This window comes from Nerophis ophidion, linkage group LG04 (genome assembly GCF_033978795.1).
Source record: "Nerophis ophidion isolate RoL-2023_Sa linkage group LG04, RoL_Noph_v1.0, whole genome shotgun sequence".
Lineage (NCBI taxonomy): Eukaryota > Metazoa > Chordata > Actinopteri > Syngnathiformes > Syngnathidae > Nerophis > Nerophis ophidion.
In genome coordinates, this window is record NC_084614.1 from 57,237,520 (window position 1) to 57,257,874 (window position 20,355).

The following is a 20,355-nucleotide window of genomic DNA, read 5'->3' on the forward strand; positions in this document are numbered from 1 at the left end:
TGGGTGCTGCACGGTTCACTTGCGTAGGGTGAAAGAAGATTTGTTGTCATCCATTGATCGGTCAACAGAGAACTGAGTTACAACATGAGGGAAAAAGTTCTACTGACCTCCAGGAGAGCTTCTTGGCTGGGCGGGCAGGTATCGGCGTGGCAGCGCTGGGGTGGACGGCGGCTGAAGGCTGTTGCTGCGACACGGCACACTTCTCTGGTGGTCTGTTGACGGAGGGCCGCCGGTCACTCTGTGCAGAGGTGGCTCCTCGCTCACACTAAGACCTAGAAATGGATGAGCTTGCATCATATTTTCAATTCGATTGAAGAAGTTTAGATTTCCTAAATGCTGACACATTTGTGACATACCCTGGCCTGTGTAACCTATCAAATTGATAAACACTCTTAAACACACCGTATATCCTTTTTATCTCTATATACCCAACCGATAGTGACGCTGTCCTTGTGCTTGACACACTGGGGTAAACAAGCAACACTGATAGGATGATGAAACTGCAACCCGTCTGCTTTTGACCTAGATTGTTACATGGTTGTGCCAAGTAGCCGACACAGGATATGATGATCATGAAATAATGATGCAGGAAGCCCTTTTGTACCCTGACAGCAGCTTGTTTACCGGTAGTATATTCGGAAAACATCTGGACACAACCAATTTGTTATTGTGATTTATTTAGGCCTTTGCTATCTTTATTCCTGCCTGTTTAAATCGTGTAGGTAATAGGACTCGTCAAACTAAATCATTCCGTTGGGTGAAACCAGTAGAGGGAGGAAATAAGTTTGCTGCTTAAAGGGTCTGAAGAAGACACCAACCAGTATATAGAGGGACTGGAGTTCGGCTCTAGGAAAGAGGTCGGCAACTCTCTGCACTGGAGCCGAATGTGGCTCTTTGGCGCAGCCCTAGTGGCCCCCAGGAACTTTTTCCAAAATGTTTGGGGGGGAAAAAATATGTTTGTTTTCATATGGTTTCTGTAGGAGGACAAACATGACACAAACCTCCCTAATTGTTAGACAGCCCACTGTTAATACTTTTGTGTTTATGCTTCCCTGATGAGACTATTTGGTGAGCGCCTTTTGTCGTATTAATTTCGGCGGTACTTGAACTCACCGTAGTTGTGTGGACTGTGACGCAACAGTTTGTTTACATGTATAATTTTTTCCAACACTGCCACAGAAAGACAATGCCACTTCTTCATTGTCTCATTTTGTCCACCAAATGTTTTATACTGTGCGTGAATGCACAAAGGTGAGCTTTGTAAATGTTATTGATTTGTGTGGAGTGTTAAGCAGGCCTATTTAGTCAGTGCATGACTGCAAACTAATCGATGCTAACATGCTATGTAGGCTATCTGTTTGCACATATTGCATCATTATGCCTTGTGTGCTATGTTGTGCCAGACCACAGCAATGTTACACAGCTTGCAAAGATTGTAATAAATCCATTAGAAGACACACACATCTATACCTTTGGCCTTTCTAAACCAGTAATTTCCAGGAGTTATCTCTCCCTCTGAGAAGCCTCTGTTTTACTAATGTTTTCCAATGTTGCAAAAATGTAAAGAATTAATATTTAATTTTAACATTTCTGCCAACTAACATTTGTGTCAGCCTGTAACACGTATTCATTTAGATAGTAGGCTATAATAGACACTTATTTGACTGTCATGCGTTGCCTTCAATATATGACCTAATTAAGGCTTGTAATTTTTTGCGGCTCCAGACAAATTTGTATTTTGTATTTTTTGTCTATCAACATTTTGGGTTGCCGACCCCTGCTCTAGGAAATCTTGATACAACTAATAGGATAGGTTATAAATGTATTCATCTCTCAAGTGCAGATTTTTAGATACAGTATCAAAAGTAAAACGTAATGAAAAACTAAAAATCAGTATTAAATAATGACATGTGTTGTACATTTTTGAATTTTGCAACAAGCTGGTCAAACAATAGGAATGAGTTTCCCAACCTTGGCAATGTTAGTAAATCTACATTGAGTCAGTTTTTTCATTTTGTGTTTTTTTTTTCCAACAACTGCTGTCTCATAATTTAAACAGCCGTTATATGAACTAACTACAGTGAGTGTTTTGACATCTCTCGGCTAATTGTTTTGCTTTAAGTGGCGAGCAATGATTTGAATTACAAGCATCTCCGTCATTTGTTGGCATAGCAGTGAGATGCCGTAATGTCCTGATTTACTTGCTAGAATTGGCTTATAGCTAGAGATCGACATAACTTTGTTTTTTCAACCATGGTATGAAAGCAAGATAGTGTGAAGGATAGTTCTAAAAAGAAGAAGTGGATGATAGTCTTTGAATTAAAGAAATAAATTATTAAAAACATGACCGTGAGTGTCGCCAACTTGGCGAAGCATTATGAAATTTAAATTGAAGACTTTTAACCATGAAAATATGGAGAAGCTGCTGAAGAAAGTTAATGTTAAAGTACCACTGATAGTCACACACACACACACACGCACACACACACACGCAGACACACTAAGTGTGGTGAAATTACCCTCTGCTTTTGACCCATCCCCTGTATGTGTGTGTGTATATATATATATATGTGTGTGTGTGTATATATATATATATATAAATATACATATATACACTATATATATGTATATATATATATATATATATATATATATATACATATATACACTATATATATATATATATATATATATATATATATATATATACATATATATATATATATATATATATATATGTGTGTGTGTGTGTGTGTGTGTGTGTGTGTGTGTGTGTATGTAAATGGTAAAAGTATAACCCATTTACCATTTACCTTGGAAAGTGGAAATCCACTTTCCAAGGTAAATGGGTTATACTTGCTTTTCTACCTTCAAGGTACTCAAAGCGCTTTGACGCTATTTCCACATTCACCCATTCATACACACATTTACACACTGATGACGGGAGCTGCCATGCAAAGCCCTATCCACGACTCATCAGGAACAAGGGTAAAGTGTCTTGCTCAAGGACATAAACGTGACGAGGATGGCAGAAGCTGGGGATCAAACCAGGAACCCTCAAGTTGTTAGCATGGCCGCTTCACCAACAGTAAACGCTGTACATTATTATTATTTACTTTAAAAAAAAAAACTACAGTAGTTATTAGTATTACTTTTGTTTGAATTGTTTTCCATACACTATTTATTATCTCAAATGTTGTTTCTCTTTTTAAAAGGCATGTTACAAGCACCAATTCAATTGATTTAAATTTATTTCAATGATAGATAGACATTACAAGTATAATACTGTATATGCGAGACTTATCAAAATATAGTTTATTAGGACTGGAGCACTCTTGAAATGTCCCGCTATAACCTGCTTAGTACCTCTATATACTGTATAATATAAGAGTTTTTAAAATTAGACAAACTCAATTGATCCCCTTGGGAAATTGTTTAATATGTTAGCACCCGCCCGTGCATCATATTGACATGAAATCTTGTATGCATACAAAACATATGCTTTAAAACACGCAGGTCATTTTTCTGGGATTTGGACCATTTGCAGGGGTCGTACAAAAATGTATTTTCCCTAGGAATTTGGCCGATTAAAACCAACAAAGAACACAGTCTTTTGTAGATTTGGTATTTAATCCACAAAAATGTTCTCGTCCAATCAAAAATACAGATACCATAAGTACCAGATAAATGCAACAAAAAACTAAATTTCAGTAAGAAATAATTTTACCTTTTTGATTGTGGTTGCTTTGATTGAGGCGCACTTCAGGCATAAACAATAGCAAAACATATTTAGAATGCTGAGAGTAAGACATTATTTCATCACAAGCAGCTTTTGAGGAGCGATGTGAACCAAACAAAAGAGATCATGGGTTATATAAACAAATTGATTATGTGAAGAGTAAAGGCAAATGGATGAAGCAAGTCACCACTTGGCACAATGGCAGCAATGATGGATAAAAGCGTGCGAGGAGGATAATAAGTCAGAAGGAAGAGACCAGCTGGGAGGAATCAAACAAAGCCATGTTAAAAAAAAAAGAAGAGCTATGAAGATGTATGAGATTCAGCTCGGATGCAGCCGGTGGCAAGCTTGTGGTATTATGAAGACAAATGAAAAATAGCAAAGATATTAAAAAATGCAGTGCTCTGTTGTAGACTGCTTCAGTGGTGGTGACTGTAGGATAAGGCTGGGTGAGGTTGTGTAAGAAGAGGATCACAGTAAGAAATGTGTGACCTGATATCAGAACAGAACTGAGCACTGACTTTATGAGCTCACGGCTGTATATGAGGCACAGCAGGGTTTTTCAGACAGACGTCGGCTTCACTCTGCGCTGTTCTCCACACAAGACAGTTTGTGTAATTAAACCGGAAGATTTAATTCATCGGAGCCTGTAATTCGTTCTGCCTTTTAGTCTGAGCTTCTTGTCGTTTGTTTGAACTTTTAAATAAGCTGCCAGTCTTCATGAAATATGTTGGGAGTTCTGTTCCTGTTCAACGCTGCTCGCAGCTTTAACTTGTGTTGCCTTTTATACATACAGTTGCCAGGTTTCATGTGGAGTTGCATCTCTCAATCATTTTATTAATCAAGTAATCTATGGATTAGTTAGTTTGTTTAATCGAGTAATCAAATAAAACACATTTTATATCCTATGTATTTTAGGGAAAATAGTTGAAAGAACCTGTGATAAGGCGGCGACTTGTCCAGGGTGTACATGCCTTCCGCCCGAATGCAGCTGAGATAGGGTCCGATTTGACATTTTTATATCATGGTTATTGTTACCAAAATGATTGAGATTATCATTATCATCACAGTTTTATTGAATCTGTTTAGAAACTATTGTATCTATACACATTGAAATATTTTAACCAAGTTTGAATTAAAAAAATAAAAAATAGGCAGACGAAACATTAAATATTCTCCTGGCTTTTTAGAGTGATTTCTTTTGTTATTTTAGTGTTTAAATATGTTTATTTTCTTAATTTGTAAAGTCTTTACAGTGCGTGTTTCTTAATGACAAAGGCACAATGAATGTTGTTTGTATCAAGAAAAGACATTAATGTGTCTTGCATTAGTGCTAGAATTTAAGCTATCTGGCAATTAGCGCACTAGCTGCTTCTCTAGGAAATGAGCAGTTGATGGAATTTTAGGGGCCGTCTGGCCCAAGCTTGGTGAGATGCGTTGGTGTCGTTACCAGTAAGAAGGGGTGGAGCAGCTGTTCGCCTGTTTTGCATTTTTTTTAGAACGTTCTGGAGCGTTTGTGAATTGGAATGATGGAGGATAAACATGTTGGGACACGTGGATGGAGATGGTGTTACTCTTGTGGGGCCTGAGCGGTATTTGGTGTTTCCTCTACGGGGACAGTATTGTGGGGCTATTTATTTTGCAGCAGCTTAAAGGCCTACTGAAATTAGATTTTCTTATTTAAACGGGGATAGCAGGTCCATTCAATGTGTCATACTTGATCATTTCGCGATATTGCCATATTTTTGCTGAAAGGATTTAGTAGAGAACATCCACGATAACGTTTGAAACTTTCGGTGTTAAGAGAAAAGCCCTGCCTCTACCGGAAGTCGCAGACGATGACGTCACATGTTTGATGGCTCCTCACATATTCACATTGTTTTTAATGGGAGCCTCCAACAAAAAGTGCTATTCGGACCGAGAAAACGACAATTTCCCCATTGATTTGAACGAGGATGAAAGATTCGTGTTTGAGGATATTGATAGCGACGGACTAAGAAAAAAAAAAACGCGATTGGGACGGATTCTGATATTTTTAGACACATTTACTAGGATAATTCTGGGAAATCCCTTATCTTTCTATTGTGTTGCTAGTGTTTTAGTGAGTTTAATAGTACCTGATAGTCGGAAGGGTGTCTCCACGGGTGTCTTGACGGCAATGTCTCAGGGAAGTCGACGGCAGCTATGGACGGCCCAAGCTCAGCTTTTCTCCGGTAAGAAGCGACTTTTTAACCACAATTTTCTCATCGAAACCTGCTGGTTGACATTCCGTCTTGATTCATGTTTTCTTGACCGCGCTCTGATCAATAGTAACGTTTCACCTCTAGGAATTTTAAACAAGCAATCACCGTGTGTTTGTGTGGCTAAAGGCTAAAGCTTCCCAACTCCATCTTTCTACTGTGACTTCTCCAATATTAATTGAACAAATTGCAAAAGATTCAGCAACACAGATGTCCAAAAAACTGTATAATTATGCCCTTGAAGCAGACGACATTAAGCTGTGTGTGTGTGCAGCGCTCATACTTCCTAAAAACCCGTGACGTCTTGCGTACACGTCATCAATACACGACGTTTCCAGGAAAAAACTCCCCGGAAATTTAAAATTGCAATTTAGTAAACTAAAAAGGCCGTATTGGCATGTGTTGCAATGTTAATATTTCATCATTGATATATAAACTATCAGACTGCGTGGTGGGTAGTAGTGGGTTTCAGTAGGCCTTTAAAGTGCAGCTTTATTGGGGGATTTTTGGCGTGTGTATGGGTACTTTTTAGCGTGTGAATGGGTACTTTTTGGAGACATTGAGCGATGCTGCAGTGATGGCTGTGATCGTTTGGTCGCAGTGACTTTGTTTGGCCTTTTTTGTTTGTTGTGTGTATTTAGAGGTCCCCCGGCAGGGGCCGCAGCCTGTTTCGTTGCGTTCAATTGTGGTTTTTGTTAGTATGCGGGATTCTGCGGTCCAGGGTTGGGGTGCTAGCCTCCTGGCCGTATGTCTCGGTTGTTGTATGTCTTGTCTGTTTGTGGGCTCCCTGCTGCTACAACACACTCGCCTTAAGGATATTGAGGGATCGGCCAGTGGGGAGGAGTGATGGAGGGATAAGGAAGCCTTTCTGGGGCGTGAGTCTTCCTGACCTGTTCCCTGCTCGTCCATCCCTCAGTTTTGATTGCATCATTAGACCCCACCTGCATCCATATTTCCCTCACGCTGCAGCACACACATCAATAGAGACTGGAGTTCAGCTGTGATGGCTGACCTCCTAATTAGGGATGATGTTCGAAACCGGTTGTTCGATAAGAAAAGAACCGATTCTATGGACTCCAATCCCTTTTGAGAACCGGTTCCTGTTATCGAGGCCACTATCGTAAAGAAAAAGAGTTGGTTCTTTTTTGAATCCCTGGGAACAAATCCCGTCCCACAGGAAATGCCCTGTGGATAATCACAGGAAATGACGTAGCTCAGTCATTAGGCGGCAGATACAGAAAGCAGCAAAAATAATGGACCAGAAAAAAACGCCTCAAGGCATGGCTTCATTTTACAAAAAAATATGACGAGGAAACGGCAATATGCAATTATTGCCTGGCTTTGCTCTCGTGTAAGGGGGAAGTACAACAAGTATGTTGAAACATGTTCAGGCCGCACATAACCTGAAAGTTCGAGAACCGTGGCGTGTTTTCGACACGTAGAGAAGCAGCGACAGAGATGACGAACCATGCCCCTCTTCCTCTGCTTCTACCTGCGGCCCCAGTTCCAGTGATAGTGCCGGTGAGTAACTAACGTTAACTGTTGCAGGTTGATTTCCATATTTGCTCACTTGTAGCCTTAAGGCTAAAATACCGTTACCTCTTGTGTTAACCAGGACTGCAGTAATGTTAGCTAGACTAAAAGTTAAAGTTAAAGTACCCTAGGTGTGGTGAAATTTGTCCTCTGCATTTGACCCATCACCCTTGATCACCTCCTGGGAAGTGAGGGGAGCAGTGGGCAGCAGCAGTGCCGCGCCCGGGAATAATTTTATGGTGATTTAACCCCCAATTCCAACCCTTGATGATGACCCATTGCCTCCGACCAGGGAGGCAATGAGTCCCATTTTTTTATTGTCTTTGTTATGTCTCAGCCGGATTTGAACTCCAAACCTACCGATCTCAGGGCGGACACTTTAACCACTAGGCCACTGAGTAACGTTAGCTAAGCATAGTCAGTGGCTAACGGTAACGTTAACGTTGGCCTTTTTGTATGTGTCTGATAACGTTAAGAGTATCTTGAAGCCTACACCACGCTAAAGTTTGCAGGTCTGTCTAATAAACTAGTGCTTTCTTTCTTTCTTTCTTTCTTTCTTTTTATTTCGTACATGAACACACTTGCAGCATAACACATCACAGTTTCACATCATTTCACTTTACACCATGTCCGAAAAGGAGTAGGAAGAAGTATACCTTATTTAATCCTACCCCTTTCCCACTTCAGAGCGTTTACAAATATATACATCATTTACTGACGTTTTTATAATAAAATAACATCTGTGAATTAGTATATACAACAGTTTTGTAATATTTATTTAATTAATTCAATCATTAATATACTGAGATGATGAATATATATTTTTTAATAAGGTTGAAAGTATTTCTCATAATTCTTCTTTGTACTTTGTAAACACTATTAATTCGAACAACCTCTTAAAGTGGATCATATCAGTACAAAGTAGGGCTGGGCGATATATCGTATACGCGATATATCGCGGGTTTGTCTCTCTGTGATATAGAAAATGACTATATCGTAATATTCGAGTATACGTTCTCATGCAGTTGCTTTTAGCTGTGGGCATTACACTACAGGCTCTTCCCACTTCTTCTTGTGTCTCCTTCTCACAGACAGCGAGCGCACAAACTTACACACGTCACATACTGTCACATCATACGTCATACTGTCACGTCATACGTCACATGCTGTCACGTCATACGTCACATACTGTCACGTCATACGTCACATACTGTCACGTCATACGTCACATACTGTCACGTCATACGTCACATGCTGTCACGTCATACGTCACATACTGTCACGTCATACGTCACATACTGTCACGTCATACGTCACATACTGTCACGTCATACGTCACATGCTGTCACGTCATACGTCACATACTGTCACGTCATACGTCACATACTGTCACGTCATACGTCACATACTGTCACGTCATACGTCACATACTGTCACGTCATACGTCACATGCTGTCACGTCATACGTCACATGCTGTCACGTCATACGTCACATGCTGTCACGTCATACGTCACATACTGTCACGTCATACGTCATACTGTCACGTCATACGTCACATGCTGTCACGTCATACGTCACATACTGTCACGTCATACGTCACATACTGTCACGTCATACGTCACATACTGTCACGTCATACGTCACATACTGTCACGTCATACGTCACATACTGTCACGTCATACGTCACATACTGTCACGTCATACGTCACATGCTGTCACGTCATACGTCACATGCTGTCACGTCATACGTCACATGCTGTCACGTCATACGTCACATACTGTCACGTCATACGTCATACTGTCACGTCATACGTCACATGCTGTCACGTCATACGTCACATACTGTCACGTCATACGTCACATACTGTCACGTCATACGTCACATAACGAAACCGTGCGAGGGATAATACGAGAGAGAGAACGTGCGAATCTGGTAACAAATTAAGGAAAAATTAATTCCCAAAAAAAATAGCAAGGGGTCCATCGTCTGGCGGTGATTTGGCTTCAAGCGGAAATATGTCGAACAAACAACCGTAATTTGTCAAGTGTGGGGCACAAGCGTTGCTACCAAAAGTAACATTACTGCTAATACAGTATGTAGCAGTGTTTGAAAAGTCACTTGCTAATAACATTAATAAATACAGTTTTGGTAAATTGACTTAGTTGTGATTTCCTTCTGTGCATGACAGTTTAAAATGAGCATACATTAATGCAGTATGAACAAGAATGTTTTAATGTAGACACATAGTGCGTCTGCCTCACAATACGAAGTTCCTGCAGTCCTGGGTTGAAATCCAGGCTCGGGATCTTTCTGTGTGGAGTTTGCATGTTCTCCCCGTGAATGCATGGGTTCCCTCCGGGTACTCCGGCTTCCTCCCACTTCCAAAGACATGCACCTGGGGATAGGTTGATTGGCAACACTAAATTGGCCCTAGTGTGTGAATGTGAGTGTGAATGTTGTCTGTCTATCTGTGTTGGCCCTACGATGAGGTGGCGACTTGTCCAGGCTGTACCCCGCCTTCCGCCCGATTGTAGCTGAGATAGGCGCCAGCGCCCCCCGCAACCCCGAAAGGGAATAAGCGGTAGAAAATGGATGGATGGACATAGAATCATCATACTGCCGTGATTATATGCATCAAGTGTTCATTCAAGGCTCAGGCAAATTAATAATAATAATAATGGATTAGATTTATATTGCGCTTTTCTATTGTTAGATACTCAAAGCGCTCACAGAGAAGTGGTAACCCATCATTCATTCATACCTGGTGGTGGTAAGCTACATCAGTAGCCACAGCTGCCCTGGGGTAGACTGACGGAAGCGTGGCTGCCAGTCTGCGCCTACGGCCCCTCCGACCACCACCAATCATTCATTCATCATTCATTCACCAGTGTGAGCAGCACCGGGGACAAGGGTGAAGTGTCCTGCCCAAGGACACAACGGCAGCGATTTGGATGTCAATAGGTGGGAAGCGAACCTGCAACCCTCAGGTTTCTGGCACGGCCGCTCTACCCACTACGCCATGCCGCCCCAAAATATCGAGATATATATCGTATATCATGATATGGCCTAAAAATATTGCGATACTAAAAAAAGGCCATATCGCCCAGCCCTAGTACAATGTTTAACTTCATCACTTAATCCATTCCATCATTTAATTCAACATACTGATATGCGGCTTCACGGTGGCAGAGGGGTTAGTGTGTCTGCCTCACAATACGAAGGTCCTGCAGTCCTGGGTTCAAATCCAGGCTCGGGATCTTTCTGTGTGGAGTTTGCATGTTCTCCCCGTGAATGCGTGGGTTCCCTCCGGGTACTCCGGCTTCCTCCCACTTCCAAAGACATGCACCTGGGGATAGGTTGATTGGCAACACTAAATTGGCCCTAGTGTGTGAATGTGAGTGTGAATGTTGTCTGTCTATCTGTGTTGGCCCTACGATGAGGTGGCGACTTGTCCAGGCTGTACCCCGCCTTCCGCCCGATTGTAGCTGAGATAGGCGCCAGCGCCCCCCGCAACCCCGAAAGGGAATAAGCGGTAGAAAATGGATGGATGGACATAGAATCATCATACTGCCGTGATTATATGCATCAAGTGTTCATTCAAGGCTCAGGCAAATTAATAATAATAATAATGGATTAGATTTATATTGCGCTTTTCTATTGTTAGATACTCAAAGCGCTCACAGAGAAGTGGTAACCCATCATTCATTCATACCTGGTGGTGGTAAGCTACATCAGTAGCCACAGCTGCCCTGGGGTAGACTGACGGAAGCGTGGCTGCCAGTCTGCGCCTACGGCCCCTCCGACCACCACCAATCATTCATTCATCATTCATTCACCAGTGTGAGCAGCACCGGGGACAAGGGTGAAGTGTCCTGCCCAAGGACACAACGGCAGCGATTTGGATGTCAATAGGTGGGAAGCGAACCTGCAACCCTCAGGTTTCTGGCACGGCCGCTCTACCCACTACGCCATGCCGCCCCAAAATATCGAGATATATATCGTATATCATGATATGGCCTAAAAATATTGCGATACTAAAAAAAGGCCATATCGCCCAGCCCTAGTACAATGTTTAACTTCATCACTTAATCCATTCCATCATTTAATTCAACATACTGATATGCGGCTTCACGGTGGCAGAGGGGTTAGTGCGTCTGCCTCACAATACGAAGGTCCTGCAGTCCTGGGTTCAAATCCAGGCTCGGGATCTTTCTGTGTGGAGTTTGCATGTTCTCCCCGTGAATGCGTGGGTTCCCTCCGGGTACTCCGGCTTCCTCCCACCTCCAAAGACATGCACCTGGGGATAAGTTGATTGGCAACACTAAATTGGCCCTAGGGTGTGAATGTGAGTGTGAATGTTGTCTGTCTATCTGTGTTGGCCCTGCGATGAGGTGGCGACTTGTCCAGGCTGTACCCCGCCTTCCGCCCGATTGTAGCTGAGATAGGCGCCAGCGCCCCCCGCAACCCCGAAAGGGAATAAGCGGTAGAAAATGGATGGATGGACATAGAATCATCATACTGCCGTGATTATATGCATCAAGTGTTCATTCAAGGCTCAGGCAAATTAATAATAATAATAATGGATTAGATTTATATTGCGCTTTTCTATTGTTAGATACTCAAAGCGCTCACAGAGAAGTGGTAACCCATCATTCATTCATACCTGGTGGTGGTAAGCTACATCTGTAGCCACAGCTGCCCTGGGGTAGACTGACGGAAGCGTGGCTGCCAGTCTGCGCCTACGGCCCCTCCGACCACCACCAATCATTCATTCATCATTCATTCACCAGTGTGAGCAGCACCGGGGACAAGGGTGAAGTGTCCTGCCCAAGGACACAACGGCAGCGATTTGGATGTCAATAGGTGGGAAGCGAACCTGCAACCCTCAGGTTTCTGGCACGGCCGCTCTACCCACTACGCCATGCCGCCCCAAAATATCGAGATATATATCGTATATCATGATATGGCCTAAAAATATTGCGATACTAAAAAAAGGCCATATCGCCCAGCCCTAGTACAATGTTTAACTTCATCACTTAATCCATTCCATCATTTAATTCAACATACTGATATGCGGCTTCACGGTGGCAGAGGGGTTAGTGCGTCTGCCTCACAATACGAAGGTCCTGCAGTCCTGGGTTCAAATCCAGGCTCGGGATCTTTCTGTGTGGAGTTTGCATGTTCTCCCCGTGAATGCGTGGGTTCCCTCCGGGTACTCCGGCTTCCTCCCACCTCCAAAGACATGCACCTGGGGATAAGTTGATTGGCAACACTAAATTGGCCCTAGGGTGTGAATGTGAGTGTGAATGTTGTCTGTCTATCTGTGTTGGCCCTGCGATGAGGTGGCGACTTGTCCAGGGTGTACCCCGCCTTCCGCCCGATTGTAGCTGAGATAGGCGCCAGCGCCCCCCGCATCCCCAAAAGGGAATAAGCGGTAGAAAATGGATGGATGGATACTGATATGCTAAAGACTTAATAACAGACACCCTAGTCTTCACATTCAGCTAATTTCCCCCCTAATTCTATGCTATGTCTGTCTGTCATTTTCCCTCCAGGACAAGGACGTGCAGTCATTCCTGGAGGAGGCCACACTGATGGACACCACAAGGTTTAGATACAGACTGGAGGAGGATGTGGTTAAACCTATCTATGTGTCCAAGCTAGTTCCACGCCAAGTAAACGTGTTTTTTCCACCGCTGGCGACACGATTGGCAAAAAGAGGGTCAGACTTGATCCTGATATAGCAGACATGCTAATTTTTTGGAAGAAGAATTGTTGATTGATGACTGTGGCGTTCTTAGTGTCATAGTGTGTGTAGTTAGTATGTTCCAATAGCAGCAGAAGTGCACCTTTTGGAGAGCTGTATTATTTTAAGTTTTGTGCCCAAGGGACTGATTTTATTTAACACTATTATTATGTATACACTTATAGTGATCACAGAGACAGGATGTTTTTTGTGTTACTGTATATATTTGTTTTTCTGAAAAATCCCACTTAATATAATTTTGGTAACAACTGTCAATATTTATTTATTTTATTTTATTAGGGGGGGTAACTATAGTCAATATTTATTTATTTTATTAATTTTTTTTCTTATAAATAAAATTGAGGTTTTGTTAAAACAAATATTGTTTTTTTTTTCCATATACAACAACCTATCTGGATCCGATAAGAGAATCGATAAGGAATCGGTTCGATAAGAGGATTCCATAATTAGATTTGATTAGATTAGATTAGATTAGATTAGATGGATTAGATAGTACTTTATTTATTCCTTCAGGAGAGTTCCTTTAGGAAAATTACAATTTCCAGCACAATCCCATTCAAGATCAGACAAACATTACAAGGAGACAGAACAGAAATGCTGACGGGTCTGCCAGCTTCCAGCGGCCCTTACAAAAAAGATGAAATACAGATAAACAAGTACACAGATAGCCATAGTACACATCCCTCTTACATTACTCCTAATTTTAACTACACAATAGATACTTTGGGGGCCGTTTACACTCCCACATCACATGCACAGGTGGGATAGGGTGGGGGGTGCAGTTTGGTGGCCTGCCAATCCCATGCCGGAGGGAACCCACGCAGTCACGGGGAGAACATGCAAACTCCACACAGAAAGATCCCGAGCCCGGGATTGAACCCAGGACTACTCAGGACCTTCGTATTGTGAGGCAGACGCACTAACCCCTGTACCACCGTACTGCCGAAGTGTACGTTATATGACGCATAAATAACCAACTGAGAAGCTGCCTGGTATGTTAACGTAACATATTATGGTAAGGGTCATTCAAATAACTATAACATATAGAACATGCTATACGTTTACCAAACAATCTGTCACTCCTAATCGCTAAATCCCATGAAATCTTATACGTCTAGTCTCTTACGTGAATTAGCTAAATAATATTATTTGATATTTTACGTTAATGTGTTAATCATTTTACACATAAGTCGCTCCTGAGTATAAGTCGCACCCCTGGCCAAACTATAAAAAAACCCTGCAATTTATAGTCCCAAAAATACGGTACATTTAGTCATACTTTTTTTTTAGTACTTACTACTGATTGTTTTTTTCTTAAAACACAGACCAGGAGTGGCAACCATAAATAATAAAGCATTTAATATAATGTCAATAAAAATGTTTTATCATATTCTAACCTAATCCTTGATTATGGCAGTCTATATGTAATATGGAAAATTGTAAATTGTTCTTTGAGTGCAACAATAAAAACCCAATGTGTTTAATGCCCTTTAATTTATATTTTAACCTTCTAAAATGGTTATTTGAGTGCAATAGGAAACATAGGTTTATAGTATTGTAAGATTTTCTGTTAAAATGAAGCCAATATTGATTTTTTTTTTTAGTTTCCATTATTTTGAAAAGTAGCAAAGTATTAATATACATTTTGGTACTGGGACCAACATTCTGGTTTTGGGACAACCCTTATAAATACATACATACATACATACATACATACAAACAAATGTGCGTACACACACAGTGATTATTCTACACGCACATTCACTATACAAACATACATACATGTATATACTGAACATTCACTTACTTTATACATATAGAAACTCATGCATACAATCACATTTCATCAAGTATATATCTACCCCTCAGGTAATTTTAACCATAAAAATCTATCTTTCTTGCCCTTCTTTTGTTGCTTGTTTTTGTAATTCAAGTATTCATCATGTTTGTGTATTGTTGCATTTGAAGGAATTTTAATTTCGACAATAAAGGTAATTATTATTATTGATTATCAATTGTGTTATTTCTATTTGTATTTATACTGCTCTAGTTGTAGCGCTACAAGGTTCATTGTCATTTCTGTGTTATTACTATCTACCTCGTTAACTGGTTCTTTGTCATAATTGTTGGTATCATATTTGTATATATTGTATTTGCTGATGTTATTCTGTTTTTGTTTTTGTTGTTATCCCTCTTTTGTACCCACAATTTCTCCCTATGTCTTTTTTTTTTCCTTCTTTCTATCCCCTCCTACTCCGGTCTGGTTGCGCCGAACACTAAATATATCCATTTGATAAAGTCAAATACAAAAAAAGTATCCCACACTTCTATTTTGTAAAGCAAATCTGTACAGCAGATATGGTCATCTACATCAACAGTAAGATTTTCCTGAGAAGCTGGACAGGACATGTTAAAAAAAATGAAATTAGCATTTTCCATAGGAGTTTTTCCAAGTGCGGTAATTAATCAAGGTTTTACGATGAATACAATTTGACACAGTAATACTAATTGTCGGGAATTTTACCTTTTTATTTTATTTTAGTGTTATTCATTACATCCTTAAGCAGGGTAAAAGAAATGTAATGTAGATTGTACTGAACACATTACTTTGTGTAGGTGTGCCTAATGTTTTGTGTGATGCGTGTGGATGAGTGAGATATGCATTTCTGGACTTTGACTTTGGTCCAAACCAAGGATGATATGAAGCGTGATAAAGGAGAAGATGGATGAAATGGTGTCAGTATATGCGTCATGGCTGCCACAATAGTTTTCCTGCCTTCCCGTTGCCAAGTGGCATCCATATCCAATTGGCCAATCTGATTTGCTTCTCCACTAGCGTGTGTGCGTGCGTGGGCATGTAACTACTATATGCGCACATGCGCCATAGAAACCATCTGCTCACAGCGAGCTAGCGTGAGTCGCACACCAAAATCTGAGATCCGAGCCGTGGCATCTGGGGTGCAGCATCCACTCCCCTCTCTATTTCTCATCTCACACACTTCCTGTCTGTCCTACGCTTGATCTATTTTATCATTATTTCACTATCACTTAAACAAAAAAAGACTGATTGCGGCGATAATGCTGTGTTTGTTTTGGCTATTGAGTTTCCATCATGCACATAGGCCGTCCTCTGCAGGGTTCAACTATCTCCCCCCGCCCCCACTATGTAATGGAGTCTGTCAATCACAGTGGAATTAACAACGTATTCCCAATGTAGTTGACATGCATGCATGCTCTCACTCCCTCACACACACATTCAAGCACCTCAGGGATGTCAGCCAGAGGATCACGTTAATGGATAATCAATAGTTTATATAGTAACCTATACATCCCCAGATGCTAAAACTTAATACTTACATACAGTTTTATATGTAAACATGCAGCTCATCAACTGTATCAGATTGCTTTTCCTCCCAGTGATCTATAATGTATGTTCGACGCTAAAATTTTTGGCGCCCGAGGGCTCCCAAAGCACAGCGTTCAGCCTCTCTGACAAAACGATTTGGCGACAGATTCATACATCCGCCTTGCCACAAACAATATAGCATATAATTGTGCAGATATAAACACAAAAAGTGTCATTTAGGTGGAATTATTGTCAATTATGGCCAGTAACCAGGTTGATGAGCTATGACAGTGGGGAACTTAAACTCAAAGGACAACTTTCTAACCCACTTATACAGATGATCGGCAGACCTTGCCTCCCTATCACGCTGTTCCTTAATGATCCTTTTCGGCATGATCTGCAGCCCCAGAAGTGCCTTATTTCCAACTATTTTCCCCACTTTCTTTAATTTCAGAGGTTCTCCCCCCGAAAAGCGCTGAAAAGATGTGCGAGTACTCATCTGTCAATCTGACTGCTCTTTGATCAGATTGTGGGTTCTTCCGAGGATGTTGTAGTCGTAATGATTTGTGCAGTCCTTTGAGACATTTGTGATTTGGGGCTATATAAATAAACATTGATTGATTGATTGATTGTGGTATGTGCCAAGAGGGGAAAACTTCCCTGCAGTGATGCAGCAGTAAAAAAAAAAAAAAGGGTATCACACACACCCACACACATACACACACACACACACACACACACACACACACACACACACACACACACACACACACACACATTCTGCTCACACGCGCGCGTACTCACGCCAATAAACACGGTGTCAAGAGATAAAATAGTCTTGTCAGTTAGAAAACCAGGCTATTTTCCTGATCATAAGTGCAATGTTCTCTATCTAATTGTCAAGCAACCATCTTGCTGTAAAGCAAACCGTGTTTTTACGCAGAAGGATCTCATTATTTCCCCATAACACCTTGGGCTTCACGCAGATTTTACACTGCAATTATTTATAGGCAGAAGTGGCAGTATCTAAAATTCAAATCAGCTCAAGGCTCGAATTCCAGGGACGTTTATCTTACGTTCTCTAATTGTTCCTTGTAGTAAAAAGACATTGCTTGGATCATAATGGGTTTTGCCTTTAACAACAACAAAAAACCCAAAGAAGATACGGTAGCTCACAAAAGTGAGTACTCTCACAAGTATTATTGTCTAAATAGGTCGGCAACACCAGTGACAAGGGGTTCTCTAAAAAAAAGATTGTGATTTGTATTTATTCTGATTCTTAATCGTTTCATAATTTCCAAGAATAAATTAAGAAATAAAAATGAGAATTATCATCAACCATTGATAAACACATAACTACTATGCCACTGAAGCTATCATTGCTGTGTATTATTTTCAATCTCTGTATTTTATGGAGAAACTATATAGAGTACAGTACAGATGTGTCCAACCAGGAGCTTGTGAGCAACCGGTAGCTTGGCAAAAGGTCAAATAATTTTTTGCCTAATCGCTCAGCATTTTTATAGCTATTTATTTATTCAATTATTGACAAATTACCACAAAATAGCCTAAAAATAGTAATTATAGTGTTTGAATGGAGATATGCTTCCTAAATGAAGTACAATTTAAATATTGCCAGTCATATAATGCTAAAACACACCATTTTAAACTAGCTTTTAAATTTAAAAGTTTTTTTTTAATTCAATCCCTAGTTGTTTTCAGTTTTTACATCAATTACTGATATTTTCTGCATATTTGCTTTTTGTCCGTTGTATTAATTGTACTTTTAATAACTTTTGTAAAGTGTCTGAGATTTTAGAAAAGCACTTCTAAAACTATGTATTATTATAAAACATTACCGTAAATTGATTTTTGCCTGAGTAGCTCAAATAGTGATAAAAAAACATGCACTAAAATGTGAGTTGTGAATACAAACATGTTGTTCATACTCTGGCAAAAGAAGCATATTCCCTTTCTTTGGGTTGAAATAGCGATTAAATTAAACACTGCAAAAATAAGTAGCTCTCTTTCTTATTTTTATTTTGTAAAAGTAGCTTTCAGAAGAAAATGGTTGGGGACCCCTGCTACTGTGCATCTATATTATACAATATTATATAGGTTTATTTTGCTTTTAAGTGGGCTATCATTCAAAGTTTGTATGATTGTTCTTGTCTATCAGCCCAAATATTATAAGATATTGATAAGAAGATGAAAATGGTTTTCTATCTTATGATATGGAGATGCATGCAGAAGTGTTCTTCCCCAGTTTCACAGTTGCTAAGAAGCATTGCATCCCCCAGATTGCCACACTCTTCGTACTCAAGAATCAACCAATGGGAGGCCGAAAGTGGAGATGAAACAAGTACTCAGGGGGGAAACAGGGATGACATAACAGTGAAAGTGACGTACGCCAGAGCTGAGGAGCTTACGTCAGCTGTAACTGGGTGAGGAACAGCAAGCTATGTAGGTCACATTAAAAAAGCATGCAGTTTTATCCAAATCCAGCCAACTAACCCAACCACGTTACAATTTTGTGTACACTTGCTATTCTAATGGAGTGTTCCAGCTCTACACATTTCTGAGAAGGCAGTTATCTAATGTAAATTACTGGTATATACCAAAAGACGAAAAAGTTGGTAAGGAATGAACTGTTGGGTAGGCATTATGTTCTATTTCGTTGTTGAAGAAAAGTAATCCCTGGTTGGTACTGGTGGGTTTAATTCCAATTAGGTTTAGCAATCATGAAGCTACTGTATGTTGGAAGAAAAAAAAGGAAAGCACCTTTTGCTGTAACTGTAGCATAATGAACGTGGGTGGGGAGTGTTTATGTAAATTAAATGAGAAGGGTAAATAAAACAAGGTAATAAAAACAGTATGGTGATGACAATGACAATGTCTGGATATAGTATGTAAAATTCTCTAGTCATTAAGCAGGTTTAAAATACTGTATTAAGACTTACAGTGAACCGTCCTGCCTGGGTCGCTCCGTGCACTGTCAGCAGAGCGAATGGAGGAGACGGAGGACACACTAGAACTCCTGACAAAGCCAAACGTTGCCAGGCGGCCCACGGGCAGACGGGTGGAGCTGAAGCCAGGCGGACGTAGGCCTGACTGGTTTGCTGCTTTAGGAAGCAGAGACCTGCTGGAAGTCGCAGCCTGCTCCTGCGTTGATGCCTGTGCTTCAGGGGCAGGTGGATGATAGGTGAATACCTCATCTTCAGCTAGAGTACCAACAAAACAACACAGTTTGTCAAATCGTAGGAAGAAGACAGGAGTAAAATAATCTATCCCAGCAACGTACAGGGTGACCCATAAACATTTTATTCAAAACTACAATGGTCTAGCTGAAATTTGCTGACCTTGGACTTCAACCTGTGAACGATCATTCCCAAAGTTTCAGTTATTTTTGTTGCGTTGCATAAAAGTCATGTTTTTTCCTAAATATTCTCCAAAAGGGGTCCGTGGCATTGGAGGCAAATTTGCAGACGTCACGCAAAATGTCAATTACTTGAACATATTCCTCTTTCCCTGATTTTTACTCTGATTGCCACCTTCTGTTTACCTATTGTTTGAGGTTTGTTTTTCACATTGATGGACTGAAGGCTGCATTTACGTTTGCCTCCAATGCTGCAGATTTTATAAAAAACATGACTTTTATGCAAAGCGTCCAGGATAACTGAAACTTTGGTAAATGATCAAACACGGACTGAAGTTTAAGGTTAGTACA

At 40.6% G+C, this 20,355-nt stretch overlaps 1 protein-coding gene across 2 annotated transcripts in view; it reads right to left on the minus strand.

Moving 5' to 3' along the window:
* Positions 1-20,355, minus strand: part of mtus2a (microtubule associated tumor suppressor candidate 2a) — a 78,999-nt gene that overhangs the window by 20,335 nt on the left and 38,309 nt on the right. For both annotated transcript variants that reach the window (XM_061898575.1, XM_061898574.1), the window contains exons 4-5: positions 19,589-19,849; positions 108-272 (exon numbers count right to left, since the gene is read on the minus strand). In XM_061898575.1, coding sequence (XP_061754559.1) covers positions 108-272; positions 19,589-19,849 — 426 coding nt within the window. The remainder of the gene's footprint in view (positions 1-107; positions 273-19,588; positions 19,850-20,355) is intronic.